General features: G+C 32.7%; 1 protein-coding gene across 1 annotated transcript; it reads right to left on the reverse strand.

Moving 5' to 3' along the window:
* Nucleotides 1-1942: 1942 nt before the first annotated feature.
* LOC139872894 (probable membrane-associated kinase regulator 1) lies at nucleotides 1943-3164 on the reverse strand. Its single transcript, XM_071860830.1, has one exon. The coding sequence runs from the start codon at nucleotides 3123-3125 to the stop codon at nucleotides 2169-2171; it is 957 nt and encodes a 318-aa protein (XP_071716931.1). The 5' UTR covers nucleotides 3126-3164; the 3' UTR covers nucleotides 1943-2168.
* Between the last annotated feature and the right edge of the window lie 13150 nt (nucleotides 3165-16314).

The following is a 16314-nucleotide window of genomic DNA, read 5'->3' on the forward strand; positions in this document are numbered from 1 at the left end:
GATCACACATTTATCTCAATATTTATGGATAAAGAAATTGCTTCTGAATGGATCTCCGGTCAATAAGTAGGTAAAAAAAGTCTTTTTTTAAATTAATTCCTTAATATAATTCTTAGTTATTATTGGAAAAAAAATCAATATTACAATGAATTTCTACGTGCATGTACTTAAGTAACGCAAAATTCTTTCGAATATAACTAGATCATCGGTAAATCACTGTCACCCACATGGCGTTAACCTAGTCTGCCTCTTTTGAGGCTAAGTGACGGAGTTAATGCAACGTTAGTCACTAACACTTTCAGGTGTTAGTAAGAAACTGGCGAAAAATAAATAAATAAGTGTTAGTTTTCTCCGGACCCTAAATATACTGACACCTCGTTTTTTTTTTTTTTTTTTTTTGTCTTTTATTTTTTCTCACCAAATTTTCAATTATATTTTAAAACTTAATCTAATACCTTTTTATTCAAATTTAACAGTCACCCATTAAACAATGTCACGTTAGTGTCAAAATTTCACTTTTTGTTCATTAACGGCATTATTTATTTTTAGAGTTACCGTCAGGGTTGAAAATGATTTTATAGGTTATGGGTGATGAGTTGTTGTACTCTGAATCACTGAATCATTACGATCGAGAAACTATTTTATACTGTTAAATCCGTATATTGATTCATGACGATGAAGTAATTACATTGATAAGATTAATCAATGAAGTAGGTGATTGTTAGTAAATTGGCGTTATTATCAAAGTGAGGAAGAGTACAAGTACAGAGGCACCACCATCGTAAAGGCGTAAACCAAGCAGTCGCACATGGAACGTGGCCCTCATTTACAATTATTTTCCTCATTATTAATCGATAATAATCAATTTAACACAAAATTTTGCTTTTAAGCGAAAAAAAAAATGATTTGATTGGATAAGTCCCAATACCAATCAACTAACTAATCTAACTTGACAATCAAATTCATTTCAGTCTAAGGAATTTCGACCCAGTACAAAATCAAATAATTATCTAATAATCGGAATTTTTATCAATCAATCAACTCAACTATCAACTACGGAGTATTAAATTAAACAAAATTTAAAAATAAAAACCAATCGTCTTTCTAACAATAATATCCATATTCATAGTATACATTTATACACATTGTAGTCAGGGGCGGATCCACCATGGTGCAACCGGAGTCATCCGCCCCCCATGGATAAAATTTTACCAAATGTTTTTAGCTTTTTAATTGAAGCGGTACGTTTATAAAGGTTATAATGAACATATACTAAGTTTTAACAAAAAACGACGTGTAGAGCAGTTGGTTAATGCCCTTATTTACTAAACTGAAGGTCGCATGTTCGAACTTGCTTTAGATTTTATTTTTCTTTGACAACTCCATCTCTAATTCAAGTTAAATTTTCATATATTTTCCTTTTTTCTTCATAAAACATAAAATTTGCTTTGATATTCTCTATTATGGTGTTCAGTGGTGTAGATTTGTTTTTTTTTTTACAACTCCATCTCTTATTCTGGTTAACTTTCTTTATCTTTTCCTTTTTCCTTCATAAAACATAAAATTTGCTTTGATTTCTCTGTGTTATGGTATTTAGTTTTCCATCTTTTCATTGTTTATATTAGTTGCTTTAATCTAATATGTTGTTTTGTTACCAGTTTTTTAACGTTTTCACGCTATTTTATAAAATTTTATAATTTGAATATTGAAAACAAATTTTCGACCTCGTCGAAAAATATTTCTGGCTCCGACACTAATTGTAGTACATTTCACTAATCACTATTATATACTCGTAGTAGAATCCACATCATCATCTAATAATTCAAATGATGCCTTCTTGAACATGCATGCCAAATTGCCAAAATACTATTGAAAGTTTCTAAATATGAAATTATATGAATCCAAACACGATACAATCCACACTCATCATTTAATTGTTGCAAATTAAAAACAGAAACTAAAAGTTAAAACCAATTTAATAAACTAGTTCTAAAGCCAATCACATCTAGTAACAAATCTATAGACATAGTAACTTTCAAGAATTTTTATAAATGATTCAAGAGTTCCCATTTTCAATTCAAATACTACTAAATAAATAAAAATAAATTTAAACAGTCTACCAAACGTACGTTGAACCAACCAACCTATCCCCGTGCTATTTTTCTCCCCTACATGTTCTGCGTCATCGAATTTTTGCAATGGGCTATTGCCCCCTGAATCGCGCTCTGCAATTCTTCCATAGACGACGAATTGCTCGAGTAGATACCACCACCGCGGCCACCACTGCCACCACCGCCGCCGCCGCCTTTTACGACGGTGTTACGACATAAAACCCCGGAGTGACTAGGAGACGATCGCATGGATGATGGACAGCTCGATACACAACCTCTTTTTCTAGGATATCGAAGATTTCCAGAAAACGACTGAGAGATTACGTCAGCACTTTCCTTGTTTTTCGTGGTTTCGTCACCGGAGTTGTACGGACTACATACACTTTTATTAACAGGTTCGGTACTTTTTTGTATGTGGGACAACTTTTCATAAAATGGTTTTGCTTTTTTCAAATACTTCCGTATCACTTCTTTTGCGGTCGAACTCATGCGTTTAACCGAAGATTCGGTTACCATATCCGGATCAATCCGGGTGGTTGTTGTGGTTTTAGTTTCCGTTTTGTTTTCCTTACGGAAAACGGATGAGAATCTAGATAAAGAAAAGTACTTATTCGGCTTTTTCGAGTTGTTCGCAATTAAACATGATCTTTGGAATAGTTTTGTATGTATGTGAAGTTCGTCATCGGTGACGGAGCTCGGACGGGACGAATCGCAACCGTCGGTGGATAACGACGAGCGGGAATCAGACGAATGACGGGCCGTGGTGGTGGTGGAGGATGATGTAGATGAAGAAGATAAAAGGAGGTTTCGAACCATTGTAATACGAGGTGATAGATGGAGCGGAAGGAGTTGTCCTTTGTAGAACAGGTCATCAGCCGGGCATAGATTCCCGGCTGATGATTTAAGAGGTGATAATGAGATTGTGAATTCGAATTCAGAAGAAGATGATGAATGAGTAGGGGAAGATGGGAGTGTTTGTGATCTATGAGTTTTTGTGTGATGTTGATGCTTCATTTTTGATAATTGGTTATGAAAGAAAGCTACATTGGTAGATCTATTAGAAAAATGGAGTGTGATTTTTAAGGAAATATAATAATAATTAGTGTGTGATATATGAAGGTGTTAAATGGGGTGATGGATAATGATATGAGATTTGTGATCCGGAAGTGCATCGGAAGGGGAGTAGGGTCAGGGACGTTACGTTATTTGGCTTTATTTTAGGGTTAACTAATTCAACTTTTGTCGAGTCTTTGGAGTTATTCTTGTAACTTTGCATTTAATTTTTAGCAAAATTTGTTGGTATGAGACGGTTGAAAAGGTACTACACTATCATTTTGTAAATTTGATTACATGGTCGATAAAGGTATTCTATTATGATCGGCACATTATCAATAAAAAAAAAAAAAAAAACTGTAACTTTTTAACTAAAAGAAAGTCTTCATCTAAAGAATTAAGCCCCTAAACGTACAAAACATCCAAGCTCAACTATACATGAAACCAAAACAAGAAAGGCAATGTTTGAACGCGTTTTGAGGATGTTAGTTTTTACGGAGTAATTTGATTTTAGCAAACTCACATTTAAATTATATTATTATTTTTTTTTAACAGCAAATTTCCACATCGAATACTCTCATTTGCGACCCACACATGCTAGATAGGAAACTCCAAAGATTTATTTTCTATATGTTTATGACAAGAATGACTAGAGTTGTAATCCAAAGAAACCCTTAAAATGCTTGAAATTCAAGGGATCATTATCACCCATTGGATCATTTATCATCAACGAACCAGATTAAAACACAAAATAATAAAAGGAGGGTAGTTTGGTCTTTTTACAAATTAACATCATACAAAAACTTGCAAAACCTGCAGCAACCTCGGCATTCAAAATAGATAAACCCTAAAAATCAATCCGAATCCGGTAATTGATGATGGACGATTGAGGTTTCTCCGGCGAAGAATCAGTCCGACGCCTACAATTTCATAAACATTCGTTTAAGTCCGATTGCTTTATATACGATTAATTTACATTCGTTCACTCTGATTTCATAATATACGATTCACTAACATTCGTTCACTCCGAATTGCTTAATATTAGTTCACTCAGGCGAATTCGTTGTTCAATCAATTCATCTTCAATTAAAAGAATGGAACCAGAATACGATCTCACTGATGAAGAAATTAATGAAGACGAAACTACTGAAGGTATGTAAAGTTTTTCTTTTTCAATCGAATGTGATTGCATTTGATGAAAACACTTTACTACGACTTAAAGTGATTTCTTGTAAAATCAAATGTAGCTATTCATAAATATGTGATATGCATGAGTAATATATATGCTATCTCTCTTATCTATAATAAGAAAGTTCTTATCACATCATTAGTTATTAAAAAATCCCACATATTCAAACCTTGACCCTCAGATTAATCTTCTTAAATTAATGTTAGCCATTTAAAATCCTAATCACGTCATTTATAAAATTAAGCAACGGTTATCGCTACTAATTACTCCCGCTACCCCTAACCCTTATTAGGTCTACGGAATAAGAAAAAAAGGTAAGTGGTGCACATGCGAACATACCTTCGTTGGCTTAATTATCGCTCATAGCAGCAACATTAACCTTGGTGCTACATTTAGGGTTTTATATGTTTACTTGTTCTGAATTTTATCGTTGGTCATTTAGTTTAAACCGATTGTTAATTGCATTGTAGAAGTTGATGGATTTCATCAGCAGGCAGGCTTCTTCCAGTTTCATTTTTCTTTCATTTGATTGAACATAATTGCAAGTTAAATTGAATTTTAGTTTACAACGGAAAACCATCTTTCATCATTTTATTAAGCATTTACTTTTTATAGGTTTGGTCCCATATGTATTTCTTCTAATATCAAGTTTTTAATAGCTATACGAATATTCATTTGTCGTAGAAATAATATGGGCATTCAAGTATGACCAAGTAAGGTTCATGACAATGAATTTATACAGTAAATTGATTCGCAATGACTCATTGGGTTCTATGTTTCAGATAAATCCTCCTTGAAAACTGGAGACTTAGTAATGTGTTGACTTGTTATATTTGGAATACATTGCATAGCTACATCTCTAACTCAATCATAGGGAAAGTTTGTTAGCATTGATCATAGAAGATACTGGAAACGTATTGTACTCTATATATACATTATATTATATCATGGAATGCAAAGGCATCGGGATTTTTAAACTATTATGGTATCATACCTTCGATCCTAAACAAAAACCATTACCTTCAGCTTAGTTTTTTTCTGTGCTGCATCGCCTTCTTCCTCAAGATGTCAGACACAAACAAATTTCACCCTGCCATTACTGTGAATAACTTCAAAAATTTTGTGCCCATCACACTCGACATCGACACCAGTGAATACGTCTCATGGTCTGAACTATTTCAGATCCACTGCAGAGCTTTTTCTAGTTATCAATCATATTCTCCCAAAATCCTCATCCGATTCTTCATCTTCAACCACAGACTCAACCACCCCTGTTACACAAACACCACCTACAAACGAAATTAGGATAGATTAGATGCTATAGTACTTCAATGGATCTATGATACTATCTCTCCCAATCTACGAACAACTGTTCTTAAGCAAGGAACCACTGCTGCACAGGCTTGGGATCGAGTCAAGCTAATTTTTCAAGATAATAAAAACGCACGTGCAGTTCAATTAAACCATAAATTCCTAAACACAAAACTGGATAATTTTCCCAATGTGTCTGCTTACTGTCAAGAATTAAAAAACTTGGCAGATCAATTAGCGAATGTTGGTCAGGCTGTCGAAGAAGATCGTATTGTTTTGTAATTAATTATAGGCCTCAATGAAAGTTATCAAACGCTTGCTTCTCACCTCACCTACACCAAACCTTTGCCGTCCTTTTATGATGCCAGATCTGCTCTTGTCCTCGAAGAACAACGCAAAGCTCATCAAGCTGCTCAATCTAATTCTCCAATGGCGGACAACGCTCTCACCGCCGCCGTATCTTTACCACAGTCATCTCCGGCACCCAGAAATTCAGGCGGCTCCGGTCAATCGAACTACTATCGGGGCAGGGGACGAAACTCATCTCGTTCTAATCGGGGTCGAAGTGCAAATCGAGGAAGAGGAAGAATCTATCTCGGTTATTTCAATCATCAAAGTGGAGAACCGCACGGTTACAACGGGTATTCACCCAACTCAAATTGGGCCGGCCTGCAACAATTCACCAACGACCCACCATGGAACCCACCTCCTTGTCCACATCCAACAACTCCCTGGACCAGGCTGAATTTAAATCACAGCCCACAAGCAGGCATTTTGGGCCCTAGACCTCAGGCTGCTAATTATTCTTATGGCCCAACTGTTGCTCCAACACCCACTGATATAGAAACTGCCATGTACACGATGAGCCTAAATCACCCGGATAACAACTGGTATATGGATACGGGTTCCACCTCGCATATGACTAATTCTCAAGGTAAGCTCCTGTCTTATTATCAAACAAACATACCTCGTCATATAATTGTGGGAAATGGTAACACAATTCCAATTCTAGGTTTGGGCCAATCGTCTCTACCATCATCTAAACGTCCACTTTATTTATCCAATATTCTTTACTCTCCTTTACTTATTAAAAACCTTATCTCTGTTCTTCGTTTATCTACTGACAATAATATTTCCATTGAATTTGATCCCTTTGGTTTTACTTTGAAGGACTTTCCGAAGGGGACTCCCATCATGCGGTGCAATAGCTCGGGTGACTTATATCCTTTTAATGCTCCGCTACTTCAACAACAACACCACCCTCATTCTACTTTTTCTACTTTATCTTCAGATCTATGGCATCACCGTCTTGGTCATCCAGGCGCTTCCATTTTAAAAGATCTTAGCAATAAACATTACATTTCTTGTAATTCGAAACCTATCAATAAAATTTGTCAATCGTGTATTTTTGGCAAATAAATAAGATTACCTTTTCATACTTCTTCTTCTTTTACTTATGCACCATTTGATATAATACACAGCGATTTATGGACCTCCCCTATTCCGACTTATGAAGGTCATAAATACTACATTCTTTTATTGATGATTACACTAATTATTTATGGACTTATCCTCTTGGACACAAATCAAACGTGTTTTCAATATTTTCTAACTTCCATACTTTAACGACTCGGAAATTTTCGACCAAATTTAAACCCTAATCTCTATATGTTTCCGACACGATAAGCAAAATCCCTAATGTTGAGTCTAGAAAGTCTGAAATCTATATCTAGATAGTTAGTTACCCTTTTGACTATGCCTGATGATTCACGAACAATTGTTTGTATATAGATATGTAAAGATATATATATATATGTGTTATTAAAATAATTATTATTAGCATTTTGATTATAAGATTAATAAATATATTATTAATATAAATATTGTTATAAATATAGTTGATATTATTATTGTTATTAATATTATTATTATTATTTACACATTATATTTAATAAGAGTATTATTTTGTTGTCAGTATTATATTATTTTGATATTTAATCATAATCTATAAAAATAAATATAATTATCTAAATAAAAGAGAAATACAAATAAAAATATAAACATATATATATATATATACATATAAACATATATAATAGGAAAACTGTATCATTATTTATTATTAGTAGTATTAATATTTTTTTTTTGTTAAAAATTAATAGAATTTTTAAAGTTAATAATAGATTTATATTATTAGGTAATAATACAAAAATTTAAGTTTATAATAAATACAAACTCATAATCTTAATCAAATCCAATATCAGATTCTTATTAATTTGTCTGTTATATATTTTTCCTTCTTTGATTAAGTTTGTCGAGTCAATTATGCTACCAAACAAATGTTATCGAATCTTACAGCTGTATTTCCACTCTATATAGATCTCTATCTATTGCATTCCTTAACTTAAATTAGAAAAATGAAAATTAAAACGTTCAAAGAACATCACTATAACCCGATGCTTTTTCTTCTTCTTGGGATTTATCAAATGAAACCATCATCATCTTCAACACAAAACCCTTTTCTATCTATCGAAGTCCACTTGATCACACCATCAACGAACCTCACTTACATGTTATATACATAATACATATGTAAGAAACATATATGATCATATACCCACAATTCTTCCCTTTCTACATCACCTACAAACCACCGATGACTACACCACTATAACAAACCGCAATTATCATTATTATGCTTCTGTTTCGATTCAAATAAACCACGACTCACTTTCCCTTGAACCACCACTAGATTCTTTCTCTCCTTCATTCTTTCGCCTACAACACATGACCACAATACCTTCATATTAACTGCTATAGCTGCTGCTATATTGATCAGTTCCTGCTCGAAGCCAAACCAAAAATAATCACCTCTTCCTTTTCCTATTATACTCGTTCCGGCTGCAAAAGTACCTCATGGTTACTTGAACAATTCTGTCGAACAAGAAGGGTTACTTTAAAACCCAATTTAATCATCACCTAATTTATATATTAGTAGGAATAATCATAGTGGGGTCTTTTAGTCTACCCTTGTTTAAACTATTCGACTTTTGAGCTGTGTTCTCCTTTTTCTTGCCGACACATTTAACTCCACTTGTGACTCTTTTATTATAAATAAAGGGAATCAGTATATTACAAGAACTTTAGCTGGGCCAACGTTTTTTTTTTGTTTGGACGTGTATATATGAATACTAGCGAACCAATTATGTTAAGTTAACTTGCGGTATGGATGGTTAGTAATTGGGTAATGATCCATTATTATTATTTTTTTTTCGGTTAGAGTACAACCAGAATAACGATGATGAGTAAGAGTTGGAGTTGATATGGGATGATCGGTTTAAGATGTATGATGATAAATATGATGGTTGTTTATACGGGTTTAAATAAATTTAGAACGTGTAATAATCAAGAAAACAGAATTGCTTGGCTGGTCTTGGGTGTTAGTGTGTTAGCGGGAGGTCTCGGGTTCGAGTCTTCCATGGGACGTTCTTTTTAGAGAAACATTCTTTGAAAAGGGTATATACTCTACTTTCATTTTTTTTTATCATTATAATTATTATTATTATCATTTTAAATATTATTATTATTATTATTATTAATATTATTATTATTATTATTATTATTATCATTATTTTCAATAACATATTTTTATATATAATTTTACTTACACTATTTTATTATCACTAATATCATCATTAGTATTATTATTATTAAAGTATTATTATTTTGTATATAACAAATTACTGATATTGAGATAACATTAACTATAAATATGTATATATTGTAAAATGATTTTATATAAGAATATTGATATATAAAATATAACTAAGGATATAAAAATATAAATAAAGTATATATATATTTATATAACTACAACACTTAATAAATAAATGTTATTTATGAGGAATTATGTGATCTTATGTGTTAATATATATATTTGATATAGGTTCGTGAATCCAAGGCCAACCTTATACGTGTTCAATGATGTTATATGTATTTTTACTACAAAATACATTAGGTGAGTATATAGTCCCCTTTTAAACTCTAAATATTTTTGGGCTGAGAATACATGCGCTGTTTTATAAATGATTTACGATATGGACACAAGTAACTGAAAAATATATTCTACGTTGAGTTGTACCACTGGCATACTTCCCTGTAGCTTGGTAACTAATATTTACAGCGGTATTGTAAACGCGAATCCTGTTGATAGATCTATCGGGCCGGACAACCCCAACCGGACTGGACGACCAGTATTCAACGGTTGCACAGTACTTCGTTTCGTGACTACACTTGGTACGGTGTAGTAAGATTTCATAATAAAGGGAATATGCGACGTGATTAAATGTTAAGTATGGTTACCAAGTGCTCAACCACTTAGAATATTTTTATTAAAATGTTTACATATGAAATCTTGTGGTCCATAGTTATAACGCTGCTAGCATCAAACCTATATATCTCACCAACTTTATGTTGACTTTTTAAAGCATGTTATTCTCAGGTACGAATTAGGTCTTCCGCTGTGCATTTGCTCATTTTAAAGACATTACTTGGAGTCGATCAACGTAATGGGACCAACTGTTGATGACTACGTCCGGGAGGATTAGGACCGGTCGTTTCAGTTGGTATCAGAGCGTTGGTCTTAGCGAACCAGGCCTTGCATTAGTGTGTCTAACTGATAGTTGTCAGGATGCATTAACGAGTCTGGACTTCGACCTTAGCTGCATACTATAAGTATTGTATATCATTCCTAGTGGAAAAATTTCCTGCTAATCATTCCTAAGTCTAGACATGCCTTACTGCCTTTATTGCATAGATAGTGTATAGACAAATTTATATCTTAGCGTATCTATTACGATAGACTTTGCTTAATATCTTCCGTAAATTTCTCCGTAATTTAAGGGATCCTGGTACTATATATATCTATGCATATTATGCATTGAGAATACCATCCAACTATTATTTGCTGTCACTAAGCTTTTCATACCAAAAAAAAAAAAATCTTTTCTGTGATCGCGTACGATGGCCTCTACGAATCGACCAAGTTCTTCTGACTCCGAAGATAGCGTGACGGAAGCGCACCAACCGATCAACTACCGTGATTTCTTTAGAAAGTGGGGATGGGTTCGCGAAATACTTACCCTGTGGAGAAATGAAGAAGGTACTCCATATCACGAGCCGAACTTACCACCTAACGTCGGAGTGCTCGACCCGCTCACCGGCGAACCTGTTCGCAACACCGTTTATACCCTTTTTGCAAGAATTTTTCGTCTTGAGGCTACCATTAACGGAACTAGAGAAGATATCCGACCTTTACCTCACACTGATAACCAACCAGGGTTAGTAGAAGAAGTTAAAGAACTCCGAGCTCGAGTGTTAATTTTAGAGAGCACGGTACACAATTTGCAAGCACCAGCAGTATCACCAACACCAGTAACATCACCAGCTTCAGCACCAACGGTACCAGTACCACCAATAACCCAAGTTTCAACAATCCATGCCTCACCATCTCATTCTGCACCTCGAGTATAATCATCGTTCTACGAATCATTCTACATCGATTATCTTCGCTCGACATGGCGATTATGTAATTTATAAAGTTTTAGAGATTATGTAATCTAGTATTAACGGTAAATCAAATGAGTTTAATATCTTATTGACTCATTAAATCCATGATTACATCTGAAGAAAATATATATGCAAGTATATTTTCATAAAGATTGTAATTAAAATTCTTTTGTACAAACTGTTAATGGTGAAAATATTTTAACGGGTAGGTAATACCCGAGGAATATTTAGATTTCACATTAATCAGCTACACGGTACATTGTTCGACTCTGATTCAACAGTCAGTCACTATCCTACTTGTATCCATAGATATACGTATCCGTTCACCACAGAATCCATTTTCGTTCAATTTCATATTTGGATTTTGACCTATCAGAATCCAACAAGTGGCATAATGAAGAAAACATTGGACAAAATAAAATTTGTTAGAAACAAACGAATTAACTAATTGAAATTTTGTTAAGAATCTACGCTAACTGTTCCAGCTAACTGTTCCTAGCTAACTGATTACATTTTATTTATCGCAATTTAATTATCGCAATTTTATTTATCGTCATTTAATTTCTGTTATTTACTTTACGCATTTAATTTATCGTCATTTAATTTCTGTTATTTATTTTACGCCCTTTAAATATCGGGACACGTATACAAGGTTTTGACATATCATATCGACGCATCTGTATATATTATTTGGAATAACCATAGACACTCTATATGCAGTAATGCGGGAGTTAGCTATACAGGGTTGAGGTTGATTCTCAAATAATATATATACTTTGAGTTGTGATCGACACTGAGACCGGTACACGGGTCACGATACGTATTAATTAATTCGAATATTATATATTAATTTATATATGAATATATTGGACGATTGGACAATTGGATTATGGGACTGCTAACTTTGGACAATTAAAATGAATTAAAATATGGATTATAACATATGAAACTAAACAATTCTTCAAGTTTGCCACTTGATTTCATCTTAAACCTCATTTGTATCTCGACAATTACAATCCGCGTTCAAATCTTTTTGTGATTCTTGAAAACACCTCAACCGAGAAATTGAACCAACCGCACTTCATCTACGGAAGAAAAGATTTATGCACCTGAAAAACTCTCGAACCAAAATTCATAGTTTCATACGTACCCGTGTTGAATCCTTTATCATTTATTAGCAAAAACAACCTTACGATTCTTCTTCAAAGTAGTTAATTTTGTCACAGCTCCAGCAAGTTGACCTCGATTTCTCAACAAGACTAGTCTTATTATAACCTCGACATATATGCGTTGTCCTTTCGCCATCATTACCGGGGAACCATTTATATTCCACGACATCATCAGCAAATGTACCAGCAGTTCGTTACCCCTTTTGGTGGAGTCCGCAATCAGTATTTTGAAAATCTCGCAAAATTTCTCCCGTCATACCTATAACGTTTACCCCTAAGAATTTTATATTCCGAATGTGAAGTTTCTGAAAAACACCCAGAATTACGAACTTGTTCTTGGAATGCTGATGAAGCAGCAAAAACTGTAAACTACTTTAACAGTCAAAAGTTTGATGATAAAGTACAGTGTGTTCGGTAAAGTTCAGAAAAAGAGAAGGGTTGGAACTGGAAAATGGATTGAGCAAAGTATGAAGGAGACTGTGGACAAATTATGAAAACTAAACCTGACTTCAAAGGATCCAAATGATTCAGTGTCCGCTAAGATCGTCGGCAAACACCTTAATTCTCATTCTAAACCTTCACAGACAAATCTTCCTCATCATCCATCAATGATAGAAAATCTAAGATATCATTGTGCCTTTCATTATAAATATCCTCAATATTTCTGAAGATATTTTCATAAGCATTCTTATCTGAGATCATTTATCCTTCTGTAACATCTGCGTTACAACATAAAAGAAACTGTGTTAGTTTCTAAATTCTGAAACCTTCAAGTTTATAATATGAATGTTTTGAAGTAGTGTTGGGAACTGATGCATGAATTAATATAATATAATGACACTTGATCAACGTCATTATATTACAGTAAGTCATGTTGAGTTTCTAATGGAATGTGATGATTCATAGTACCATCGTCATGTGCCATGTTACACGACTCATACATTCTATCTAATCTCTAAACATATCAAGAAAATATTCTCTACATGATTCGGTTTTTTTTTTTTTTTGATATTCTAGTAATTTGACAAATCAAAATCGTGCCACTATCATATCTTTCTAAGAGCATTAGCTATGTTCATTCCAAACTTCATATCTACGAATTCCGAACCATTACTCGCTTGACTCGAAGTCGGAAGAAGGAAATGAAAGCATGAAGCTCCGAAAAATAATGAAGAATATAAAGCTCAATAATAATCCCAAAATTTCAAACTGTGTATATCGATATAGACAGCAATATAGAGACACGGGAGAAATAGAAACACTATAAACACAAGAGTATAGTAGAAGTAAATAAAATCCTCCGGTGGAAGATGAAAGAGAAGGATGAAAGATGTGAAAATTAGGAGTATATCAAGAATTAGAATTGGATGAAGCATATTGATGAATGTTTTAAAGTAGGAATTAAGGAGAAAGGGTAGAAAATGTGAGTTGTGGAAAATAAGGAAAATGAAGGAGTGGATTTATAGTGAAATATCCGACAGAACAATTGAAACAGATTATTTCATTTAATCAAGAAGATTCTGATTTCCTAAATCGCCGAAGAACCAAATCTTATTACGTAAGATTTTCTTTAAATCCCTTAAATCCCGGAAGTCAATAGCAACTCCGTCATCGGTTGAAACGAATATATTTATGTAATCATTTCACTCTTTTGTGATAGCTTCACTCGTGCGCTTCATATGATCGAATCGTTTTATCTGTATCTCTTAATAATGATAAAACTCCATTATTATCTCATATTCGTCATAAAAACATTCCTATTGTTATCTATGACGACCTTTATCAAATTTCGGGGACGAAATTTCTTTAACGGGTAGGTACTGTAACGACTCGGAAATTTTCGACCAAATTTAAACCCTAATCTCTATATGTTTCCGACACGATAAGCAAAATCCCTAATGTTGAGTCTAGAAAGTCTGAAATCTATATCTAGATAGTTAGTTACCCTTTTGACTATGCCTGATGATTCACGAACAATTGTTTGTATATAGATATGTAAAGATATATATATATGTGTTATTAAAATAATTATTATTAGCATTTTGATTATAAGATTAATAAATATATTATTAATATAAATATTGTTATAAATATAGTTGATATTATTATTGTTATTAATATTATTATTATTATTTACACATTATATTTAATAAGAGTATTATTTTGTTGTCAGTATTATATTATTTTGATATTTAATCATAATCTATAAAAATAAATATAATTATCTAAATAAAAGAGAAATACAAATAAAAATATAAACATATATATATATATACATATAAACATATATAATAGGAAAACTGTATCATTATTTATTATTAGTAGTATTAATATTTTTTTTTTGTTAAAAATTAATAGAATTTTTAAAGTTAATAATAGATTTATATTATTAGGTAATAATACAAAAATTTAAGTTTATAATAAATACAAACTCATAATCTTAATCAAATCCAATATCAGATTCTTATTAATTTGTCTGTTATATATTTTTCCTTCTTTGATTAAGTTTGTCGAGTCAATTATGCTACCAAACAAATGTTATCGAATCTTACAGCTGTATTTCCACTCTATATAGATCTCTATCTATTGCATTCCTTAACTTAAATTAGAAAAATGAAAATTAAAACGTTCAAAGAACATCACTATAACCCGATGCTTTTTTTTCTTCTTGGGATTTATCAAATGAAACCATCATCATCTTCAAACCTTGATCATCTTCAACACAAAACCCTTTTCTATCTATCGAAGTCCACTTGATCACACCATCAACGAACCTCACTTACATGTTATATACATAATACATATGCAAGAAACATATATGATCATATACCCACAATTCTTCCCTTTCTACATCACCTACAAACCACCGATGACTACACCACTATAACAAACCGCAATTATCATTATTATGCTTCTGTTTCGATTCAAATAAACCACGACTCACTTTCCCTTGAACCACCACTAGATTCTTTCTCTCCTTCATTCTTTCGCCTACAACACATGACCACAATACCTTCATATTAACTGCTATAGCTGCTGCTATATTGATCAGTTCCTGCTCGAAGCCAAACCAAAAATAATCACCTCTTCCTTTTCCTATTATACTCGTTCCGGCTGCAAAAGTACCTCATGGTTACTTGAACAATTCTGTCGAACAAGAAGGGTTACTTTAAAACCCAATTTAATCATCACCTAATTTATATATTAGTAGGAATAATCATAGTGGGGTCTTTTAGTCTACCCTTGTTTAAACTATTCGACTTTTGAGCTGTGTTCTCCTTTTTCTTGCCGACACATTTAACTCCACTTGTGACTCTTTTATTATAAATAAAGGGAATCAGTATATTACAAGAACTTTAGCTGGGCCAACGTTTTTTTTTGTTTGGACGTGTATATATGAATACTAGCGAACCAATTATGTTAAGTTAACTTGCGGTATGGATGGTTAGTAATTGGGTAATGATCCATTATTATTATTTTTTTTTCGGTTAGAGTACAACCAGAATAACGATGATGAGTAAGAGTTGGAGTTGATATGGGATGATCGGTTTAAGATGTATGATGATAAATATGATGGTTGTTTATACGGGTTTAAATAAATTTAGAACGTGTAATAATCAAGAAAACAGAATTGCTTGGCTGGTCTTGGGTGTTAGTGTGTTAGCGGGAGGTCTCGGGTTCGAGTCTTCCATGGGACGTTCTTTTTAGAGAAACATTCTTTGAAAAGGGTATATACTCTACTTTCATTTTTTTTTTATCATTATAATTATTATTATTATCATTTTAAATATTATTATTATTATTATTATTAATATTATTATTATTATTATTATTATTATCATTATTTTCAATAACATATTTTTATATATAATTTTACTTACACTATTTTATTATCACTAATATCATCATTAGT

The sequence above is a fragment of the Rutidosis leptorrhynchoides genome, chromosome 10 (genome assembly GCF_046630445.1).
Source record: "Rutidosis leptorrhynchoides isolate AG116_Rl617_1_P2 chromosome 10, CSIRO_AGI_Rlap_v1, whole genome shotgun sequence".
Classification (NCBI taxonomy): domain Eukaryota; kingdom Viridiplantae; phylum Streptophyta; class Magnoliopsida; order Asterales; family Asteraceae; genus Rutidosis; species Rutidosis leptorrhynchoides.

What these genes read in the sequence shown, in the direction of transcription:
- LOC139872894 (XM_071860830.1), bottom strand. Translation starts at nt 3,125, where the DNA reads ATGAAGCATCAACATCACACAAAAACTCATAGATCACAAACACTCCCA.